Source organism: Diabrotica virgifera, chromosome 10 (assembly GCF_917563875.1).
Source record: "Diabrotica virgifera virgifera chromosome 10, PGI_DIABVI_V3a".
NCBI classification, from domain to species: domain Eukaryota; kingdom Metazoa; phylum Arthropoda; class Insecta; order Coleoptera; family Chrysomelidae; genus Diabrotica; species Diabrotica virgifera.
The window spans coordinates 18,492,519-18,518,197 of NC_065452.1; the positions used below are offsets into that span (position 1 = coordinate 18,492,519).

General features: G+C 33.5%; 1 protein-coding gene across 1 annotated transcript in view; it reads left to right on the top strand.

Annotated features, from left to right (window-relative positions):
• The first annotated feature begins 2,008 nt into the window (after nucleotides 1-2,008).
• LOC114339582 (metabotropic glutamate receptor-like) overlaps nucleotides 2,009-25,679 on the top strand; it is a 52,885-nt gene continuing 29,214 nt past the window's right edge. Inside the window, exons 1-2 of the mRNA XM_050641414.1 lie at nucleotides 2,009-2,137; nucleotides 3,793-3,921. Of these exons, the coding sequence (XP_050497371.1) occupies nucleotides 2,009-2,137; nucleotides 3,793-3,921 (258 nt within the window). The remainder of the gene's footprint in view (nucleotides 2,138-3,792; nucleotides 3,922-25,679) is intronic.

The window sequence follows — 25,679 nt, forward strand, 5'->3', positions numbered from 1 at the left end:
TAACACTTTCTTGGTAATTTCCAGTAAATCTTGCTTTCATCTTCGGTCTGTTGTTTGTTTTGCTGGATATTGTCATTTTTTCTGTTTCGTGATCGGTACTTTCGTGAAGCTCGTAAGCTGGTTTCAATCTGTCCATGGAAATTGTTGATTTTTTTCCATTTACCCGGACGACAAAAGTCTTGTCACCTCGCCTAACAACTAGAAAAGGACCGTGATATGGGTTTTCTAAGCTGCTTTTGATTGTATCACGGCGGATGAAAACGTGAGAAGTGGTTTTCATGTCTTTGAAAATGAAGGTACTTTTGGATACATGATGCGACGGTTGCGTAGGACGGAGGTTTTCGAAATGGTTTCGAAGCGTTTTTAAATAAATGTGAGCATTGCCGTCGGTGTTTCTTTGTGACGAAAACAATAGTTCACCTGGCAAACACAATGGTTCTCCATACACGAGTTCTTCGGCTGAAGTACCTAAATCTTCTCTCAACGCTGCTCGTATGCCCAGTAACACTGAAGGTAAGCTTTCGGTCCATCGGATGTTTTCATGACATCGAATTGCTGCTTTTAACTGTCGATGAAACCTTTCTACCATACCATTTGCTTGCGGATGATAGGCGGTTGTCCTTAAATGGGTAGTTCCAGTTAATTTGCATATTGATTTGAAGAGATGCGATTCGAATTATCGGCCTTGATCTGTTGTGATGCACTTGGGAGTGCCGAAACGAGCTATCCAACCAGAAAAAAATGTTCTGGCTACTGTGTCTGCTTCTTGATTAGGCATCGGGAAAGCTTCTGGCCAACGTGTGAAACGATCGACGCATGTTAAACAGTATCTGTTTCCTTCTGAAACCGGCATCACCATAATGTCTATGTGGACATGTTCGAATCGGCTGGAAGGTGGTAGAAAACTTCCAGTAGGTGAAACAATGTGGCGCAATATTTTCGATTTTTGGCACTTTAGACACGCTCGAGTCCATTTCCTCACATCTGATTTAATGGATGGCCAAACATATCGCTGTGTGATCATCTTCACAGAACTGTTGATTCCGGGATGTGCTAGGTTATGCATGGTGCGAAAAATTGCAATTCGAAGTGGTTTCGGTACAAATGGTCTGGCTGTAGATGTTGATATGTCACAGTACAAACTCACATTTTGTTCGGAAAAGCGTATTTTCTTTATTTGGAGTGATGTTTTCTCACGTAAAAAAGTTTGCAGTTCTGGATCAGTTTCTTGTGCGAGAGCTAAGTCAGTGATGTCGATATTTTTCTTGATGCTATCGACTCGAGATATAAACTCGACAAAAATAGTAATTAAAGCGTATCGCTATAATTTGTTCGATTTTACGATAAGGACACGAGGTCTGAACGAAGAAGGAACGATAAATTAGCAGCAATACTGTCCAAAACCAAAACTTTCAGAAGTACTATTTACCAGGAAAACATGACGGTAGATGAGTAGCTTGTTCCGTATCGAGGAAGGCGTCCTTTCAAGCAGTATATACTTTCAAAGCCAGATAAGTATGGAATGAAATATGGTGGGCCTGTGACTCGGAAACATACACTTCAGGTAGATCGCACCCTCGAGGTAGACCGCATACTATGGTAGTACCACTTTGTTTTAATATAGACGATTTAAATTTGACTTTAACAAAAAATTAAAGAAGGATATTAGAAATATATAGGTAAGTATGAATAGTGCATTCAAGAACAGTGGAGGGTCCAATTGACCCGAGTTGCCCGGTTACGTAAGTAAAATGTGTTGCCCGGATAAGGGTTAAACGTGCCTGTTCAAAGTGCACCTGCGCACTGTTATTAGGATTATTCGCACACGGACTCGGCTTTCTGACTCGGAAACCAGCATGCACTATGGACGAGTCCTAACGGTCGAATCAATCAATTAATATTGTTTGACGATTAAAACTTAATATTTATGGCCCTCGCAGTCACAGCCACTTGTAGTCGCCACCAGTGGCCGTTACACGCTCCTGACTGAGGTTTGTATGTAATTTAAATGGACTCGGCGCCCACACTCATAGACATATTAACCATAGACCAGGCTAGGTTTACGCTGCTCAATGCATCGTGGTGTAACGCCAATAGAGAGATATCGCAAAGGTTAACGTTAATAACGTGGCAAGACGTAAATAACGGATAACGGTCTATTTTAGCACAGGCATCAAGAGAGTTATCGCAAATATTTTGGGGCGGGGCTTAACGCTATTATGACAACCGACGTTTTGAATTAAATGTAACCTAGAAATTAATGTTGAGGAATACTGTAAATGTTTTTGAAAGAAAACTGAATTTGGATATTGAGCAGGTTGACATGGATTTTAATTTTCATGATATAACCAACAATAAATATAAATAATCAGTATAAAAATAATATAAAATATCTGAATAACTAATATTCTACGCACAAAAAGTAGTCTATTGTAAACCAAATAAGAACACATGTGTTTCTCAACACAGAAAACAAGATGATTCATAATTTTTAGTTTATAAAATTTGTATTCTACAAATTATTTTTAGGTTTCATCCCAAATATCAAATTAGCGTTAACGTTATTACCGTCCCTTATTTCTACCTAAATAGAGAGTTTTTAAGCCCCTTATTTCAGCAACGTTAAACGTTATACGTTATTCTGCTCATGCGCATTAACTGAAAAATAACTTATTATTTTATTAGCGGATAACGTATCACCTTATTTAGGTAGAAATAAGGTTCACGTTATTAAGGGATTGCGTATTTGTAAGATTGCCAAATGTCAATATATCTAAATCATAAAAACCGAAAAAAAAGTCGTATGAGCTGAACCAAAGACAACTAGAATAAAAAGTATAGTAACATAGTGTATATAATATATAATAATGTATAAAAAATATAGTATATAATTGAATATAATCTGCTTGGCACCCCTGGTAGAATAATTCTAAATTACATCATTTCTTGAGAAATCTGACAATTGACTGAATTGTCTTGTTTAAATTAGGATGGATGTTTTGTGTTACTAAAGTAGTAAATTGTCTTTGGTGAACGTCTTAATATATTTTCTTCCATCATGGCAAATAATTCAATAAAATAAATTATAGCACACAACTGCCATTTTATAGGTTACGTTTGCCAAATGGCAATTAACGTTAATCTGTGTGCGTGTTTTCGAACGGATTCAAAAACTGTTTTAAGTAAACACGTTATCCCTTATTTATTACTCAATGCGCATGACAAGTATAACGTTTTACGTTTAACGTACGTCAAAAAGAAGACGATCTAAAAACTCGGTAATAGCGGGACAAGTTATCCGGTAATAGCGTAACATTCACTATGCGCTTGCGTACATGTCAAAATAGCGTATTCCGCTATTAGCGTGCGGTAAAAATGCCTTTGCGATATCTCTCTAATATCAAGTACAGTGGTCTAGCTATCTTTGTCTATCGTACGAGTGTGAGCGTATCTACCAAAAGGTAGGAGTAATGGAACGTTGGAGGTGATTTTATCATCACAGAGTACAGCGGCCATCATATGCCAGAGAGAGAAAGCTAAGCGCCAGTAGAGAGAGATGGATATACCACCGATGAACTGCTACGCGTTACGCTATTCTTTGTACCTTCCCTAATGTATGTATTATTATATCTATGCACACACTGCGTTCCCGCTAATCTTCGAGCGACAAGCTATGGCGGTGGCCGGTTCTCGCGACTTGAAGTCGGAGGCAACCACAAGTGGCTGTATTTGCGAGCGCCCTTAAAGTTTTATTGACTATAAGAATTTCCTTTATATTTTTTTTTGTTGCAGAAAGTTGGAAGATGGTTTAACTATCTTCAGTTGGATCCTAGTTACCTTGTATTTGAGAACAACAACACAGCAACTCCTACATCTGCATGTTCATTACCGTGCGAGGTGGGGATGATTAAAAAGCAACAGGTAAGTTTTATTGGCAAACAGAGATCTTTAAATATTTTTGAAACAATGAAATCGATTATAATAAATTGTAACGAGCAACCCGCAATTATTTCATCAAAGCTATCCAAACAAAAAATTGCGTATTCCTTGTTTTAATCTGAAATGTTACCATTGTTTTATATATTAATTTTGATTAACATTGTAAAACGTAAAAAAATCTGCCAAAACATTTATCACAGAACTTTAATCAAAAATCAAAAAAATTAACAAAATTATACGTAACAAAAATAAATAAGATCAAAGAACATGTTCTATATTATGTCCACCACCAATATCTCTACATAAAGTACCTCTTCTTCTCATTTAGTCTATGACATTGATTAGGACCCACGGAGTATTATTTAGTTCTTCAAAATATCATTATCTATTCCTTGTCTTCCAAAGATCCAAGATCTTCCAAATCCGATACAGTAGTTTTAAAAACTGAATTTTTTAAATGTGACCACAGAAAGAAATCCCTGGGAGTCAAATTACAGGATATAGGGGGAAATATAATGGGCGTATTTAAACTTAATTGTATAACCCTATTGTCGAAAAAGGACATAATAATATTCAAATTTGCAGCGCTGTATGAATGCGAACTCCGTCTTGCTGAAATATCATTCTATTAATTCATCGTCCATCAATTGATTTAAAAATGGAGTTAAAATTCCTTAACGGTATCTTTCATCATTTAGAATCCCTTCGAAAATATGGGGCCTACAATACGTCGATTGCTTATAGCAGCCCAAACTCCAAGTTTCTTTAAATATAAAGGAGTATCAATAAAAATAATGGGGGTTATCTGCACTCCACAACCTCATATTCTGAGAATTTGTGTACACAGGAAGATGAAACATTCGTCAGTAAGGTTTTGCCTGATACATCATGAGTATTATTGAGATTGTTCAGAAACCATTTACAGAAGGCTAGAGCTTTTGAGGATAGTCGTATATGGTGATTTCATGGAAGGCTTATAAACTATTCGAATGAAAATGTAAATCTTGCTTAAGAATACTCTGGCAAGTTAAATATGAAAGATCTACCTGTTGATATACATGCTTAATTGATTTATGTGGTTGATCTACAATAACTATTCTGACCAGTTGGATGTTTTCTTCGCACTTTAGGCTGCTTTGCTTGCTCCTGGCTTGTGAGTTACTATTTCTCTATAAACACCTACAACGCGAATAATAGTTGTATAGGAGCGATGTATAAATAGAAGCGATGTATAAATAGAAGCGATGTATACGGCATCTACGAGAAAAGTCAAATAATATAGAACTACAATACCTATAAATATCAATATGACAAATGGTGATATATAGAAAAATATATTAACCATTCACATTCTTTTGAATCTCGTCGATAGCTTCTTCAAATGCATCTTCAATTCCTTGCTGGTTTAGGAATCATTTGAAAACCATAGCCACTGACTGAAACTTGTTGATACAACAGTTCAAACTAACTTGCTTTTCAAGTTGAAATACTATCATCTAATTTATTCATCTAAAATCTAAGATATTCTAAGATATTTATTCATCTAAGGACCAGTTTTTCAGTGACTGGTTAAACTTTTGGTTAGCTAACCTAGTTTAAATTTTAACCAATATTTTAACCCTAATAGCGTTTTTCAATGCTTTAAACCAAGTTAAGAAAATCTCGGTTAGCTAACCACTTTTTTTCTTCTGTTGGCAGCAGTGACTGTACTTGCGCATGCGCAATTCGAGAAATAATGATCAATTTGACAGAAAAAATAAATAAAAAACAATTTCATAACAAAATTAAAAAAAAATTTAAAGCACTCATGGGAGTGCCAGCAGAAGTGAAAACTTCTTATAGTATATAAATTACGAGCTGAATGCTTTTTCCCCATCCAAAAAGAAGTGCTGTACCTATATTATATACGCGTTTCATACGTTCTATGCTACTTTGTATACATACACATGATACTATAAATAAGAAGATAATATATTGCGCATCCTGAAGGGAGGGAGCATCGTGACGCAACTGGAGACCGACACGTTCATAATGGTTCGTAACATTCGATTAGTTTGAATCGTTCGCGGTTGTAAGATAAGTGTATTTTATATTTTATCTTTATAAAAGTGAGATGTCTTTTATAAACAAATAACACAAAAAAGCCGTTTAATATTATTTTGCTAATTGAATAAGTTATGACAGAATGCATGCAAATCCCATTCAACTTTAAAAAGAACTAAAATTCAAATTGGTCTCCAGTTACTTCATCATGCGCGAACTCGGACGTATTTGGGCTACGGGAAAATAATATCTGGATATTTTTTGTATCATGTACATACACATTATAATATATACCTATACGTACGAAATTTAGTTCGGCAAAGTGATAAAGGTCGCAAACTCAATACTTTTTCCCATATAAAAAGTGCACAACGTCCCTAAAGAAGTTTGCACTTCAAAAATGTATTTCGTCAAAGCAATGACGGTCGCTAATTTAATACTTTTTCCCCATCTAAAAAGTGCACAACGTCCCTAAAGAAGTTTTCACTTTAAAAATTTATTTCGCCAAACCGATGACGGTCGCTAATTCAATACTTCTTCCCCATCCAAAAAGTGCACAACGTTCCTCAAGAAATCTTCATTTCAAAAATTGATTTTGCCGAAGCGATGAAGGTCGCTAATTCAACACTTTTTCCCCATCTAAAAAGTGTATAACGTCCCTAAAAAAGTTTCGCTTCAAAAATTTATTTCGTAGAAGCAATGACGGTTGCGATGACGGTCGCTAATTTAATATTTTTCTCCATCTAAAAAGGGCACAACGTCCTTAAATAGGTTTTTACTTCAAAAATTTATTTCGTTGAAGCAATGGCGGTGGCTAATTTAATACTTTTTCCTCATCTAAAAAGTGCAAAACGTTTCTAAAGAAGTTTTCACTTCAAAAATTTAGTTTGCCGAAGCGATGACGATCGCTAAATTTAATACTTTTTCACCATCTAAAAAGAGCATCACGTCCCTAAAGAAGTTTTCATTTCAAAAATTATTTCGTCGAAGTAATGACGGTCGCTAATTCAATACATTTTCCCCATCTATAAAGGGCACAACGTCAATAAAGAAGTTTTCACTTCAAAAATTTATTTTCGTCGAAGCAATGACGGCCGCTATTTCAATAATTTTCCCCATCTAAAAAGGGCACAACGTCCCTAAAGAAGTATTCACTTCAAAAATCTATTTTTGTCGAAACAATGACGGTCGCGATGACGGTCGCTAATTCAATACTTTTTCTCCATCTAACAAGGGAAAAACGTCCCTAAAGAAGTTTTCACTTCAAAAATTTATTTCGCCAAAGCGATGACGGTCGCTAATTCAATACTTCTTCCCCATCCAAAAAGTGCACAACGTTGCTCAAGAAATCTTCATTTCAAAAATTGATTTCGCCTAAGCGATGACGGTCGATAATTCAACACTTTTTCCCCATCTAAAAAGTGTATAACGTCCCTAAAAAAGTTTCGCTTCAAAAATTTATTTCGTAGAAGCAATGACGGTTGCGATGACGGTCGCTAATTCAATACTTTTTCTCCATCTAAAAAGTCCACAACGTCCTTCAATAGGTTTTCACTTCAAAAATTTATTTCGTTGAAGCAATGGCGGTCGCTAATTTAATACTTTTTCCTCATCTAAAAAGTGCAAAACGTTTCTAAAGAAGTTTTCACTTCAAAAATTTAGTTTGCCGAAGCGATGACGATCGCTAATTTAATACTTTTTCACCATCTAAAAAGAGCATCACGTCCCTAAAGAAGTTTTAATTTCAAAAATTATTTCGTCGAAACAATGACAGTCGCTAATTAAATACTTTTTCCCCATCTAAAAAGGGCAAAACCTCCCTAAAGAAATTTTCACTTCAAAACATTATTTCGTCAAAGCAATGACGGTCCCGATGACGGTCGCTCATTCAATACTTTTTCCCCATCTAAAAAGGGCACAACGTCCCTAAAGAAGTATTCACTTCAAAAATTTATTTTTGTCGAAGCAATGACGGTCGCGATGACGGTCGCTATTTCAATACTTTTTCCCATCTAAAAAGTGCTCAACGTCCCTAAAGAAGTTTTAACTTCAAAAATTTATTTTTGTCGAAGCAATGACGGTCGGGATGACGGTCGCTAATTTAATAATTTTTCGTCATTTAAAAAGGGCACAACGTTTCTACAGAAGTTTTCACTTCTAAAATTTATTTCGTCGAAGCAATGACGGTCGTTAATTTAGTTTAATACGGTTAATATTTACGGTCAATACTTTTTCCCCATCTAAAAAGGGCAAAACGTCCCTAAAGAAGTTTTCACTTCAAAACATTATTTCGTCAAAGCAATGACGGTCGCGATGACGGTCGCTCATTCAATACTTTTTCCCCATCTAAATAGTGCACAACGTCCCTAAAGAACTTTTCATTTCAAAAATTTATTTCGCCGAAGCAATGACGGTCGCGATGACGGTCGCTAATCCAATACTTTTTCCCCATCTAAAAAGTGCACAACGTCCCTAAAGAAGTTTTAACTTCAATAATATTACTATTATGATACGTACATTATAATTATATACTTACAAAAGTTATTTCGTCGAAGCGATGACGGTCGCGAAATCAACACTTTTTTCCCATTCCAAAATAGATTTTACATTTATTTTTAAAATTTAAATACTCCTGCACAATTTATATATACATACACATAATAAATATACGTAAAAAATTTATTTCGCCGAAGAGATGACGGTCGCGAAATAAATCCTTTTTCCCCATCCAAAAATAGGTTTTACATTTATTTTAAATTTAAATACTTCTATACAAGTCTATACTTACACAATTACAATAATTATTTAATTCTATACGTACACAATTTATTTCGCCGAAGAGATGACGGTCGCGAAATAAATGATTTTTGCCCATTCTAAAATAGGATTTACATTTATTTTAAATTTAAATACTTCTATACAATTTATATATAATAATAATAGTCTCCCGTTTTATACCGCTCACGTGGCTTTGGGAGTATAGCAGGGTAGTCTGCTATATCTAGGGCCTACGGTATACAAGGAAGGTAACAGGGCCAGTGCTACGCTTCAACCGCCTATTATTACCCCTGGTTTTACCCAAGCTACTCATTTTATTCAGGCTGAGTCGACCTGGGGCCTATAAACATTTAAAAATGTCTAGTTGTTGTTGCCGGCGGTAGGATTTGAACTCCGGACCACCGGTACGCTAGCCTAGCACACTACCACTCGGCTACGCCGGCCCTATCCATTTATATATACATACACATAATATACCTATATATTATGTACAAAATTTATTTCGCCGAAGCGATGACGGTCGCGATGATGGTCGCGAAATCAATCCTTTTTCCCCATCCTAAAATAGGTTTTACATTTATTTTAAATTTAAATACCTCTACACAATTTATAATATACATACACATAATATTATAGCATAAGCGATGACGGTCGCAATGACGGTCGCGATGACGGTCGCGATTACGGTCGCGAATTCAATGCTTTTGCCCTATCCAACAATCGCACAACGTCCCTAAAGAAGTTTTCACTTGAAAAATTATTAATGCAATATCAAGTTCGGAATTTTTATTTATTTCATAACGTCTACCTCGGTTTCATAACAGAAGAGCATTACAATTCTGGGACGATTTAGACTTTTTTTGCTGATTTCGTTTGTCAAAGACCACGGTGTTATCACGATTTGATCAGATTGACCAGGAAATAAGGAGTCAAACTGTTTGGTAAATAATTATTTTGCTGTATAGATAAATATAAAATTATCTTTTTAAAATATTAGTATGAATCATGCGTTAAATCCTGCTACAGATGTGTAAACATAGGTACTTGTTACAGTTTTAATAAATTCCCTTATAATTAATTCCTATACAGAGTGTTTGGTAAAGAATGGCCATAGCTTAACCTTAGATTCCTGAGGTTAAAATAAGTCGATTCAAGCTAACTGACCTTAGTACAAAAGTTGATAATAAACTAAATACAGGGTGTCAAAGTTAAACTTTTATTTTATTTATTTTTGAATATTTCCTGACAGGCTTGGGACAACACCACGAAATTTGGTAAGTGGTGCTTGTATTGTACAATCTACTAAATTATGTTAAACAAACATTTCTGGCTTCTACCAGAGGCGTACGACTGGGGAACGTGAATGGTTGACCCTTCACAAATTCTACATCACTGGCGAAATTGCTATTTTAGTGCAATTTTTTGATTCTCCAATACTTTCTATGTCAAAAACATACTCTTTATTCGTAACGATAAAGCCATTAGTTTTCGAGATATTTGAAGCTAAAAACGAAGGAGCAAAATAACATTAATCAAAATAAGTGTACCTTTTAATTTTTAACTTCAAATATCTCGAAAATTAATGATTTTATCGTTACGAATAAAGAGTATATTACTTGCATAGAAAGTATTGGAGAATCTAAAAATTATGCTAAAATAGCAGTTTCATCAGTGGCGTAGAATTTCGGAAGGGTCAACCAGTCACTTTCCCATGTCGTACGCCTCTGGTATTAACCACAAACAATTATTTAACATAATTTAGTAGGGTGTACAGTACCTACACTTTCTGCCAAGTACTATAAGGATATGTCAAATAGTTTTATAGTACCGCGCACACGTAATTCTTAAAGTTTTAAATAAAGAATAAATTATTAAAAAAAAAGAATACTTTAAAATAATTTGACATATCCGTGTGATACTTGGCGGAAAGTGTAGGTACTGTACACCCTACTTAATTATGTTAAATAATCGAAGGGGTGAGTGGATGAAGGGAGTAAGTAACAAAAGTAAGTTTTTGAGAAATTTAACTTCAAAGTTTTATTGCTGGAACTTTTTTATTAATCGATTTTTTAAACCGAATTTTTTTATTCTCATAGGTAGGATATGTTTAAATTTTATTGTAAAAACAAAAATCCCCCCGATTTTTAAAAACTTATTTGAAAAATATTTATTTGTACTTACCTCTTTTATCCAAAAACTTTTTTTTGTTAGAAATTATGTCTATGCCAAAATGAATGGGTTATGTGGACTTACCTCCTTTATCTAGGATAAATATTTGCATTTTCTTTTGAATAAGCGCTATAATCAGGAAAAAAATAACATGGATGTCAAGTAATCACTTATATTTTTGGTTTTACAAAGGAATGACAAACACTGAATTTCTAAGCAGTTTTTGAATCAGTCTAAGGATATTGTACCACCTTCTTAAAAATTTTGTTGCTCTATGATGGCTTCATAATACCACTTATCCCTTTCTGGAATGAAGCAAAGCTGTTCTTTTAGATTGTCTACCTTTTCTTTGCTTAAGGATCCAGTATTTTGGATATGTCTTGGAATGTTGAATTCTTCAGGTAGAAGGGATGGGAAATTTTTCTGCTTGAGGATACATACCATTTTGAAAGGTGTGTAGTAATCGTAAGACTCCTTGAAAAGGTATGATCCAAAGACATCTACGCGAATCCACTTGATTCCAGTTTTGAAATTAACCTTTTCATTAAGAAGATCTTTTTTTCTATTCATTAGTTTCATGGTTTTCATAATATTTTCCGTGTCTCTAAAGTGATGTTGCATGTCTATCACCATATTTTTCTTGGTTGAAGAAACAATCACATCACGATATTCATCAGGGATGTAAATGTTATGATGTTTCTTTAGTCGTTTCTCAATACGTCCAAATGCTCTATCCGAGTCTAAGTACGAGTGTCCTACCTCTGGAAACTTGTGCTCAATCGTTTTGAAGATGCCTTTGCCCACAAGATACTGAAACAAACATACCATCAAAAAATTTTTATTTTGCCCGGCGCACGAGTCTGTCCATAAAATTAGATGATCTTTTCCTTTAAAGGCTGGATCCACTTCGATTGTTCGTAGAAAACAACTAAAAATTTCCGAGCTACCTCTGGAAGCTTGATTTTCCGTCCATGTGCAGAAAACAGTTTTTTCCACATTTTTGGTTATTATGCGGATTCCTAAGTTGTAAAACCACATTTGTCTAAGATAAAAGGCTTTCGAGGTACTAAGCCTAGGTAGGGGCATAGTTTGCTGTAGATCCAATGTTCCATACACAGTGTTCTCTGATTTGATAGCAAATTCTCTATCTGCTTTTTGAGATTCAAACGCTGATTTGTAATTTTCAGCGTGTTTTTCATTACTTTTGCCAGAATCGCATGTGCTACATGTATCGCTTTTGGTATAACCAAAAGACAGATTAAATTCATTATTAAAAATGAATCGGTATGTAGCCTCTTTTATTTGAAATTTTTCATTTCTTCCGTCAGTTCGGCATTTGTCTAGGTAAAGTTTATGCATTCTAGGGATCGAAAGTTGCGGTGAAAGATATTTTTTGTGAATATTACAATGCCTGGAGTAGTGCGACTCTTCTGCTGGGAAACTGGAAATATGCTCAATGACGTAAGCAGCAACTTCAGCAGGGGTCTTGTTAGCATTTTTCCCTGATTTTATTGAAGTTTGGATCAGGTCAACCTTTTTCAAGCTGATTGCAAACAAGGAAATGAAAGCCCGTTTGCATACGGTAGTTTGCCGGCCACTACAAGTTACATTGTATTGGTAGGTGGCAGTTTTATGCTTTAATGCTCCAGTTTTCTTTCTCATTGGTTCCCTTTTTTTAATGATCTTAAAAGAAGGCAGTTTTTTGCATTTACATCTAGTTTGTAGTAGGAAGAAAATATTGATTCCCTTTCTTCTACAGTTATTGACTCAGAACACTTGTAGCGGCAATTTTCATTGCACAAAATCCCAGAGTTAACGGTTTTAGCGAGGGTTGCACTTGCTCATAACCTAAAAACTTTAATTTGTTTTCATCTGATGTCAGCTGACGAATACATGAAGGAGGTATGTCACAATTTTTATTCTCTGTGGTATGGATGAAGGAGGTAAGTACTTTATCTTGTTACTTACCTCCTTCATTCACTAGATATTTAAAGTAGTATGGTCAATTACCTCCTTCATACGCTGGCTATCTCAGTTATTTTAAATCATAGAAGGCTGGGGATAAGTGGAAAATTTAATTTAGCACTTACCACCTTCATCCATGCGGATAACTCATTTTCTTAAAAAATGTCACTTACTCCCTTCATCCACTCACCCCTTCAATCGTTTCTGGCTATTACCAGAGGCGTACGACAAGGGAAATTAAATGGTTGACCCTTCCCAAATTCTACGCCATTGATGAAACTGCTATTTTAGCATAATTTTTAGATTTTCCAATACTTTTTTTTCCAAAAAATATGTTTGGCTTTAAAAGGTGATAGTTCGATAGTATTTTTAATCTGAAACAATTTCTCTGTAGACGTGTTTGTACCAAAAGTGCATAAATCTCACCCTAATGCACCCTGTACCTAGGGACTAATTCACCCATTTCTCAAAAGTGCACCCCTTTATATAGTAGCACACCGAGGTTTTTTCATATTTAGAGGTCCTTGACCATATGAAATAATAAAACTCCGTTAACGTTGTAGTTCCTTTCTAAAGTACGTAATCAATGACATATATAATGCTTTAAATTAAAAAACGTTAACTGCAATTAAGCTACAATTGTTCCATTGTCAGAAAAATATAACAAGAAACCAAAAATTTAATCCAAATATGATATTTAGAAATATTGTTTAGAAAAAATTGCAAAATAAGTGGTTCAAAAACGCACCGCTGGAAAGAAATTGGCTAATCAATACGCTTTCATTTAAAATTATCAATATCAGGGTAATCAATGTTTTTGTCCAGAACGACGAATTTATAAAAAAAGCTAATTAATATATGCGGCGACGAAAGGGAAGAACTAAATATTCTGGCCTTAAACATTTTCCCCAAGCGAAACAGGAAAACGTCAACACAACATTTGTTTTTTAGGATTAACCTAAAATTCCCAAGAGAGTGTGCCTGCTTAGTTGATATTCTGTTTTAAACGACTGTGTTCCTTTTATCATAATTAAGAAGCGACTGCAAATCTCGACTTGTCCTTTTATTCGAAAAAGTAATCATCTTTTTATACTACGAGTCAGAATGCATTTACAAAATTGTACAAAAGCTGTAATATTCTCCTTAGAATGTATTTTTAAACAGAAGTGTGTAACTATTAGGTTCAAACTTTATTTATTCTATTAAAACCTAATTACACTAATTTATTATAGGGTCATTATTTTTTTATACTAGGATATTACTCAATAGTCCAAGCTGTATCGACCGCCCCTGTTAGGTAAATTATTTCGATTCAATTTTGTTGCACAAAATTACTCAAAAAGAGGTCCTTATAACAAATCCACAGGGTGTAGGCGGTACCGTGGTCGAAAATTTTTTTCAGCAAATTCACAAAAACAATTTTTACTTTATCGTACTATACAGGGTGTAACAAAAATACAGGTCATAAATTAAATCACATATTCTGGGACCAAAAATAGTTCTAATGAACCTAACTTACCTTAATACAAATATGCACACAAAAAAAGTTATAGCCCTTTGAAGTTACAAAATGAAAATCGATTTTTTCGAATATATCAAAAACTATTAGAGATTTTTTATTTAAAATGGATATGTGGCATTCTTATAGCAGGAGCATCTTAAAGAAAAATTATAGTGAAATTTGTGCTCCCCATAAAAATTTTATGGGGGTTTTGTTCCCTTAAACCCCCCCAAACTTTTCTGTACGTTCCAATTAAATTATTATTGTGGTACCATTAGTTAAATTCAATATTTTTAAAACTTTTTTGGCTCTTAGTATTTTTTCGATAAAGCAGTTTTTATCGAGTTGCGGCTTCTTTTTTAATATGTTTACATAAAAATTTTATGGGGGTTTTGTTCCTTTAAACCCCCCAAATGTTTGTGTACGCTCCAATTAAACTATTACTGCGATATCATTAGTTAAACAAAATGTTTTTAAAACTTTTTTGCCTCTTTGTATTTTTTCGAGAAGGCAACTTTTATCGAGATATGACTTCTTTTTTAATACGGTTCAAAATATACCTAAAAATGTAAATCATACATAAATTTTTATATTATTACCAAGTCTCCATAATCGTACTTAACCATATACAAATATGTGGTGGATTTGACAAATATTCAGAATATCTCGATAAAAACTGACTTTTCGAAAAAGTACTAAGAGCCAAAAAAGTTTTAAAAATATTTTGTTTAAGTAATGGTACTACAATAATAATTTAATTGGAACGTACACAAAACTTTGGGGGGGCTTAAAGGAACTAAACCCTCATAAAATTTTTATATTGTGTCCAAATTTCACTATAATTTTTTCTTAAGATGCTACTGTCATAAGAATGCCATATGTCCATTTTCAATAAAAAATCTTTAATAGTTTTCGGATATATTGGAAAAAATCGATTTTCATTTTGTAACTCAAAGGGTTGTAACTTTTTTTATATACACATTTGTACTAAGGTAAGTTAGGTTCAATCAAACTATTTTTGGTCCCAGAATATGTGACTAAATTTATGACCTGTATTTTCGTTACACCCGGTATACGTAGTATAGTATAATAGATAAAGTTATAGGATCGTGCAAAAATTTTTTTTCAGATTTCACTTTTTTTGACGTTTTGAGTCCCCCTGAGTCTAAAAAGCAAATAAAAAAAAACATGTCGGAAGTATGTATGTACGTACGTACGTATGTACGTACGTATGTCGCCACCGCCCAGCAAAAACTACCGGACCGATTTCAATGAAATTCGGTATGAGTAAGTTTAAGAGAATTTTGTCGAGAAACTAAGCTTTTAAAAAAAATCTCTCACAGGGGGCCCGAAATAGGGGGGTTATTTAGGGCCCATTTTTGCAAATTTTGACCGAAACGAATGAAATTTAACTCAAAGTTAGCTCATTGATAGGTTAATCGAAATGCGAAATTTGGCATTTTCAAATTCAAAATGGCGGCCAAAATGGCCGACTGCCCACCCGACACATTTCTCTACCTATCTAAAAACTTGTTTAAGATAAGTTTAATTTGAAAAAGTCGTTATATAGCCTAAAGATGGGGCTCTAAGAAGAAGATTATTGTTTTTCAGAAAAGTTATGGGTTGCCTATATTTAAGGGGTCAAAATTTGACATAATTTTGAACTAGATTTTCTCAAAAATGGCTCCAAGGAATTTGTTAATTTTTTGATATTGTTTTGATACCCTATGGGTAAATTGAATGATATCAGCCAGATTTCTTAATTCCCCATAGGAGGGGAGTTACGAATTTTTTATAAAAAAATATTCGGCTGTCCGTAACTTACTTTGTAATAGAAACTAAAATCTGAAATTTTGCAGATACACATGATACTTTATTATCTATTATAAAAATAAATTTTACCAAAAATATGGTTTCCGGTTGAATCGGAAATGAAAAAAATCTTAATTTTTTTAGATACGCCCTGTATATTTTTACAAATTTTGAAAGAATCCAAAATTATATTTCCAATGACATAAAACTTGTTGCTGTAGCTCAAAAACTTGAAAAGTTACAGTAAATAGAAATTTTGCTATAATCTTGTGTGTGTCCTCTCTCACGCGATGATAGCAGAGTATTATTATAGGGCAGTCAAGGAGGGTATTTGGCCCAGAATTCCATCCTACTACATCGATGTACTTGATATTTTCACAGAAAGTAGGGAATTGCTCAAGAAACAAAATCTACCCTATATACTATGGCGCTTTTTATCTTGGGGCGGTTCCCACCCCTTCAAGGGGGTGGAAAATTTGTTGGTCAAAATAAGCACGAATGTGGCTAGAGAACCTATTTCTAAGCAAAAACTGGTGTATACTCTTTTTTGAGAACTCAATACTTTTTGAGTTATGCGTAGTTGAAAATTGGCCATTTTCATTGAAAAATTACACCTTTTTGGACGGTTTTTTGTGAATACCTTAAAAATATGCATCGAACTAAAAACACGATATAAAACATTTTTTAGATTATAAATAACAAAGATATTCGTTCCTTCGTAAATTTTCTATTTATAATACAAAAAGAGATATGGTAGGTAAAAAGAGTTTGTTTTTTGGCGCATGATCAAAGTGCTCATGCTTTTGTAGTGTTTGAAAAGGCCTTTAAAACGAGCACCATTAAATGTCGGTTACATTCAAACTAAGCGAGATATGGTGCAAAAAAATATATGACTAATGTACTTTAAGGAAAAATGAGAAGTACATATATTTAACCCCTCATTCACCAGAATTTAAATGCATTGTTTTTCTTTTGCAATACCTCTTAATATAGTGTTATTTCTACTTTCAAAAAGTTGGACGGGTGAAAAAAATAAGATCAAATTATACAGCGCATTTTTAAATTTTCTTAAAATTCTTCCTTTTGCTCCATGCAATTCGAAAATAAAAATGTTCTATCCCCGAGAAGTGGTGAGAACCGCCCCCATGATAAAAGCGCCATAGTATATAGGACAGACTTTGAATTAGGAGATTGGGCTTTGGGCTACTCCCAAAATTTCATTACAATCCATGCAGTAAAATGCAAATATTGTAAACTATTAATTTCTCAGAAAAATTGACAAATTTGAAATGAAAGTATGACTAATATTCTATTGATTTATGCAATAATCTATAGTGTGTCCCCGAACATTTTCTCAAATGCGGGAATTAATGATGCGTAGAACCATAAAATATTTTCAAGTATACAAAGTGTTTCTAAAATATCAAAATAACGAGTAACTTTTTTATTTTTATAGAATGCCAGTATCTAGTACGATAACCAGGGCCCCCGCAAGGCTGATTTGCGCCCGCGTGCGGGACATATTTTAGCGCCCTTTAAATCTACTATACATAAAAATATACTGTATAAAACTAATAAATATTTTTGAAAAATTTAAATCCAGAATGAAAGACTACATTATTACTGAGGACGAAAGTCCCTGAAAACTTCTATAATGTTTATTTTAATAAGTTACAGGGGTGCAAATAAAAGAGAAAATTTAGTGTGATTTTTAATAATTGCAAATATTTAATTAAAAAAAAACTTTTTATTTATTTTAGGGGACTGTCAGCCCTCGGCAATAACGTTATATTTCATTCTGCGTTAAAATTTTTTAAAAATACTTATTAGTTTTCTCAGGATTCGAAAAAAATGAATACATTTAAAGCACATTGAAAATTTTGACAGGCGACATTTTGCGCCTTTCACCTTAAATTTTTTCAACATTAATGAAGCACCCTGCATTAAATTAAAAATAAACATTTAAGTAAATAAACAATAATATTTTGTCATTTCAAAGTTTTCAAACCAATTTTATACAGGGTGTCTACATAACTAGGAACCATATGGGAAACTGTTTTATTATTAACTTTATCAGAAAAAGTTAATCTTCATAAAAAGTTCTGCATTGTCTAGAACTCAGAATGCAACCATCAAATACCAAATTTTATGAATCTTATACGAAGTATGTCAAAAAATATGAATTTTGGTCAAGAGTACGTTTAGTTTTCACAATATTGAAAAGTTTTTATGAAAATTTGTTCAGCATTAAAAAATTTCTATATGCAATTACATCCTTCTAATTGAAACATATTGTGATCTAGAAAGGCACTTTACTTTTGACCGAAACTCATATTTTTTTACATATATCTCATATTAAATTGAAAAAATTTGATAGGATTTGATGGTTGCATCTTAGATTTTAGACCATTCAAAGCTTTTTAGAAAGAACTTTTTATCGTACAATAATTGTAATTTTCAACAACGCCCTTTTCATTTATTAGAAATAATGTGATAAGTCTTTTATTATTATTAATTAATTAACCAATAACAATAAAAGAGTTATCGCATTATTCGTAATAAATGAAAAGGGCGTTGCATATTAAAACATAGTTTTTAATTAATTCCAAACAACTTTTCATAATAATAATTTTCGATATTGTGAAATATAAGGTACTCTTGATCGAAATTCATATTTTTGATACTCATAAGATTGACTTAATTTTATATTTGGTTGCATTTTAGTTTTCAGACTATGCAAAGCATTTGATGAAAAATAAATATTTTCCGTAAAATTAATAATAAAAAAGTTTCCCATATGGTTCCAAGTTACGCAGACACAATGTCTGTTTTATTTTCTTTTTTTTTTTCAAAATAAATTCTAAATTGTGGATTTTATTAGAGGAAACCCGATTATAACCATTTAAAATGAATTATTATTATTCTATACAATGATTATAATACTTACCATTTTCACAATTAATTGAATTTCCACACCACTTAAAATAACAACAAATAACAAAGATTGTCCAATATTTTAGACGAAAACAAAAGTTTAAAATCAGGGCAAAACAAACCCAACGGATATTGCAATAATATGATAGTCGTGTAGGTAGTTATTAACACCAATATAAAATAAAATTTTCACTGCAGGGAAGCTAGGACAAATAATCCCCGGACAAATAATCCCGGACAAAAAATCCCCACAAATTATCCCCGGACAAAAATTTCCGGACAAAAAATCCCCACAAAAAATCTCCACAAATAATCCCCACAAATAATCCCCGGACAAATAATCCCCGGACAAAAAATCCCTACAAAAAATCCCGGACAGATAACCACCAGCAGGAAACCACCCGTTCACCAGTAAGAGTAAATAATGTTTGTGCCTAATAAACGCATAGGCAACAAGGAAAAAGATACTCAAGTCAAATACATAATCATAATTCATAGAGTATTTGTTTACTAAGGGTAATTATCATAAATTCGAGTAAAAGGTTCACTTTATACGAGTAAAACTACTTGATCCAGCAAGTTGTGTTTTTGTTGGAGTAATACTGCTAAGTTGCGGTTTATGGGTGTTAATTTATGTTTCTACTCGTCAAGAAGTGTGATTTGATGTTTTTTTGACTATTTTGAGTGTCGTTTTACAACATAAAATAGATTGGATGGTATACCAAGCGTAATTCAATCTACTACAAAGAAAAACATTAGGAAGGAACAGAGAGTGTGGAGCCCGCTATAAGCGGGCTCCAAACTCTCGGCGAAGTTACTTCGCCAAAGTTGACCGAAGTCCGAAGTACCTCTCTACACACTCGTTCTACTTCGCGAGGAAGTTCGATACCGACAAAGAGCGGTGCGATACCGACAAAGATGCCTTTGACTCGGACGCGCCAGACCGACAGAGAATGGAAGTAGATCGAAGTGAGGCAAAGTTGCACAAGGTGACCGTCTACACTCTCGTACTTGTTGAACCTCGATCGACTTCGGCGAGAGTGTGGAGCTTACATTTTTTTGACAGAGTAAGTTCAACATTTCAGGACGGGAATAATTATTTTTTCAGTAATAACACAATATTTGATTTTTGAGATTTCTCTAACTGTTCATGAAATAATTAAAATTGTATATAAAGAGATTATCTCATTTAAAATAAATATTTCTTATTTACCAAACCTTCGGTTTGGCGCCCCTTTGGGGTAACGCCCGCGTGCGCCGCACGCGTTGCACGCCCGGTTACGGGGGCCCTGACGATAACGATAATAGATCGGTACGATAAAGTTCTCGGGCGGCCCTTCCGTCCAGCGTTTTTCACTTCGGACACATTTTTGAAGTTATACTTCTTTAGGCGCGATTGGGAGTGAATTTTTATTATTCTGCGCGCATGCGCACACAGACAGTATGGCATTAAGTTGCTAAATCCTTCAAGTTATGTATAAATATATCAGTGCAAAAAAAGGCGTAAAAAGGATATATTAGTGTTAATATTTTTGTGTCTTTGGATTTGTCTTCCTCGGGAGTAAGATAAGTGGTATTATTAAAACATTTTTATTTATACTTCACTTCGTCTGTTTGTTACCGTGAATTGTCATTATGTCCGAGAAACTGTGTAAACAGAGAGCTCGTAGCGTTATTGGTAGAGCATTCGGCTAGAGATTGATAGGTATTGGTTTAAAATCCGGACCATTCACCATTCCTATTTTTTTTTATTTTTGGAAACTGGTAAGCATTAAAATTAGTTTAATATTTAACACTTTAACTCCTGGGCCCATTTATCTTCATAAGTTGTCACAGCCTGGCCACTTTTTGTCGCTTGAATAAGTTCTACTCTTGTGTATCAAATTCATACACATAGGCTCAGGGAGAAGGTAGCTGTTGCGTATTGAGCGGCCGTCAATCATCTCTTTCACACTCACCATTAGTGTTGCCCAAATGCAAGACCAAGACGAGACTTAGAGAGTCTTGGTCTTGGTCTTGCACCAATACACCTGGTCTTGGTCTTGGTCTTGGTATTGCACTCCCGGTCTTGGTTTTGGTCTTGATCTTGCAGCAAGAGTCTTGCAAGTCTCGTAGTTACCCACTATCATATTGCTATTTACTAAACGTTACTTTAGGTTTTAGAACAACGTAACAGTATATGTTCATTTTCAGCTTGACTTAACATACAGGGCGAGGCAGATAAACTTCCTATTAGAAATAACTCGAGAACTAAAGACAACAGAATTATGAAAATTGGAATGAAGGGGTTTTGAAGAGTGATATATTTAATGAAAATATTTTTATCTATTTCCTTCTTTCAGTTATACCGGAAGTTGCTTACAACTTCGTTTTTTTTTAATGGGATACCCTGTATATTTTTACATTTCTGAATTCACTTCCATGTCTTCTTTCTAAAAATATGAGGTTTTGTAATGTTATATAAGGTAGTTTAAAAGATAATTACGTTTTCTTATTAATTTCGTAGCAAATTTCACACCCTGTAAAATTGTAGTTATTTAACATCAAAAACTTGATTTATGTTTAAATGATTTTTAATATAGTCTACTATTGTTAAAAGTTATTAGTATAGATAAATGTTGAATTTGGTATACAGGATTGGTCGAAACTCGGAATGAGTATTTTCTGAGTTTTCCTAAATAGAACACCCTGTGTTTTAGTCTTGTAATGAAAAGATATTATTTTATGGTAGTTTTTTATTTTTTTAGCATTCCCTATACCTAACAGCCTTAATTTGTGCTTATTTGATAATCGCACCAACAGTCTTAACTACGTAGTTATTTTGATAGCTCAACCATTATTGGTAATTTTTGGGATCAGTCTAGATTAATAATATTAATCCTAATCCTAACTTATCTATTTCCTAAAAAGTATTTGCGATTGAATATATGTTCACGGCCAACCTAATAAAATTTCACGTATTTTTTGTTGCAATTAATATTTGGTTTGAATCCCCAATAACTCACAAACTAAAGCAGTTAGGTATAGGGAATGCTTAAGAAATTAAAAAGTACCATAACATATCATTTCATTACAATACTAAAATACAGGGTGTTTCATTTAAGAAAACTTAGAAAATACTAATTCCGAGTTTCGACCAACCCTGTATTCCAAAATTAAAAATTTAGATATACCTACTAACAATTCTTAACAATAGTAAACTATATTACAAATCATTTGAACATAAATAGAGTTTTTAATGTCAAACTACTACAATTCTACAGGATGTGAATATTGCTACGAAATTAAGAAAAAAATGTAGGTAATTAATTCTCTTTTAAACTACCCTATATAACATTACAAAACCTTATATTTTAACAACGAAGACATCGAGGAGAATTTAAAAATGTAAAAATATACAGGGTGTCCCATTCAAAAAAACGAAGTTATAAGCAACTTCTAGTATAACCGAAAATAGAAAATAGGTGAAAATATTTTCATTAAATAGATCACTTTTTAAAACCCCTTCGTTCCAATTTTCATGATTCTGTTGCCTTTAGTTCTCGAGATATTTCTAATATAATAGGCCATTTATCAGTCTCACCCTGTAGACATAATAAAAACCAACCAAATTAATAAATGTCTAAACAACTCACATCGGGTGGGGTTTGAATCCACGATCTAAACTATCCCTGCCTATACTCTCACTAACTGAGCTATCTACCATGTTCCGCGCGAGTCAGTCTGTTTCTTAATAAACATTTGCATTTAATAACCTTACATGTGCTAAAACATTGTTAAAACAAAAAAATCAAATAAATGACATATTAAAGAACATTCTCTGCCTAAATAGAAAGGAATTTTGTTTGACAAATTGACATAATGATTGCACACTCTGCAGAAAGTTTGTAAGAACGTTGTTTAGTCTTTACGATATGGTATTTAGAATTCTACTAACTGATAAGAAAAACAATTGAGTGGGTGTCGTATTATATTTTTTATCAGCTTTATGTGACATGTCTTTAAAAAGTTTCAATAGTCAATAGGATATTAGTGTCGGCGTAACAACACAAGATTATTTTATGAAAGGACAGCTATTCTCAAAATCTAGACAATTACAATTAATTTCAGAGCGAAGGCGTCTGCTAGGAAATATTGTATTACAAAATATTTTATTTTTACATTGTAATTATTTATTATGACCTCTAAGTATGTGTCAAATAAATATGTCAAAGTATGTTTATTGTATTGTTCATCTTCTTCTTCTTCTTTCTACTTTATAAATAGGCTCAATGCCTGTTTTACTTCGGTTGTTAGCCTCAATTGACATTGTCTGACCATATTTTCCTCGGTCGTCCCAATGACCTTCTTCCATTTGGAGATTTGTCTCTGCTATTCGTACTATTATATTTTCTGTCATTCTTTGCATGTGTCGATTCCATTCTGTTTTGCTTTTTTTGGTACACATGTTTATTTCTTCTGTACCACATCTCGCTCCTATTTGATTTTTTCTTACTCTGTCCCTTAGAGTTTGGTTTGTTATTTTCCGTAAGATCTTCATTTCTGCTGTTTCCAGCAGTCTTTGTGTTTTCGCCGTATCTGATCTTGTTTCCACTATGTACGTCATTATCGGTCTGATTGTTGATTTATATATCTTGGTTTTCGTTGCCATTGTGAGATATTTGTTTCTCCAGATTGTGTTGTTGAGACATCCTGCTGCTCTGTTCGCTATGTTCACTTCTTTTTGTACTTCTTCTTCCACTTTTCCGTAGCTTGACAGTTTTATTCCCAAGTATTCCTTTTCCATCACTTGTTCTATTATTTTGTTATTTACGACCAATTTACATCGTTTCGGTTCCGCTGATATTGCTTGTATTGTTCATAATACGCATAAGTCCAATTTTACTAATTTTTGTTACATATTTGTTGCTTCTCATAGTCTCTAAGCATATACCCGAACTACTATATTCCCTAAAACGACACTCAATCCTAACTGCAACACGCAAGAGTCTCGCAGGCTTAGTCTTGTTCTTGCTCAAGTCTTGCACGGTGAGTCTTGGTCTTGGTCTTGCTAAAATAGAGCGGTCTTTGTCAAGACCAAGACCGCAAGACCAAGATCGATTTTGGGCAACACTACTCAGCATTGACGGCCGCCTAATATGCCATTGTTAATAACTAAAAATAACCGCGTAGTAATACTATAATGACACACATTTCTTCAAGATCTTATAGGGAGGACTTTAAACTTTGATTTGATACTTTCTGGCTTTCATAATAATAATTTTGAACCGAGTTATTATGCCCTAATAATGGCATTTTTGCGTTTTTCAAATTTTAAAACGCGTATAACTCGATAGCAATCAATTCTAGAGAAAAATCACAAGACGAAGTTTTTTCTCAGGATGACCCAAATGATCTAAAAAGAGTTTGTTTGAAGTAAAAAAATATTTTTGTGAATTTGTTAAAAAAAATTGTTTAAACAATGTTTCGGCCACGGTACCGCCTGGCATTATGTGGATTTGTTATAAGGAGCTCTTTTTGAGGAAGTTTGTGTAAAAAATTTGAATCGGAATAATTTACCTAACGCAACGATACAGCCTGGACTAAAAGTATTTGTTTGCAACTGTCAGCTCATTACCATGCACATCATGGATAGCAGTTTTTGAGAAAACACCGATTTTCGGTTATACCGGTTTTTTACTTATGGTTTAACTTGGCAGTTATTCCAAAAACCGGTTTTCGTTTTTTTTTAATGAATAGTCAATGTCCAATAGGCTAAAATGTTACATTTATATTGCACGCAAAAGTGCAAAAATCGCGATTTTCTCGATTTTTTGTACCCTATTCAAAATAGGGATGGGAAAAACCTACCGGTTTAAACCTAAAACCGGTTTTTTTACTTCGCAATAACCGGTTTTACCGGTTGTTTTTTGTCCCGGTTATAACCGGTTTTTTCTTTTTAAAGTAAAAACCGGTTCTTAGGTTTTTACGGTGATTAGGATTAGGTTAGGTATTATTTTGGATCCCAATCATAATTATTATTCTCAAGTAATTATTCCAAACAAAAACATAATTCAAATTTTATTTTATTTTATAAAATACAGAAGCAAACTGAAAGTGCAATCTCACATCAGCCAGAAACAATTATTAAGTTTTATTATAATATTTCCTTAAAAAGGTATTTGTAATCATAATATTTACATAAGAAGTGATCTGGTTAAATTAGACGCAAACATCATCTATTTTTCACACTTAACTCTTGACATTTAAAGTGGGTGAATGACTTTTTCTGATTACCAAAAATAATGCTCTGAGTATGAATATCGAATTACTGATTACGAATACGAATTTTCAAGAATTTCGTTACGTTTTCAAAACGATACACTCATACAGGAAGTATTAAATGAGTTAAAATGTACCTATTCTACAAATATACAAACGTGTTAAAACTAATACATTATGTTCTTTCGATAGTACTAATTTTGGATCATATTGATATCGAGTCGAATGGAGTATCGCAAACTAAAATGTATTGTAAATGTAACTTTGTAACCTATTG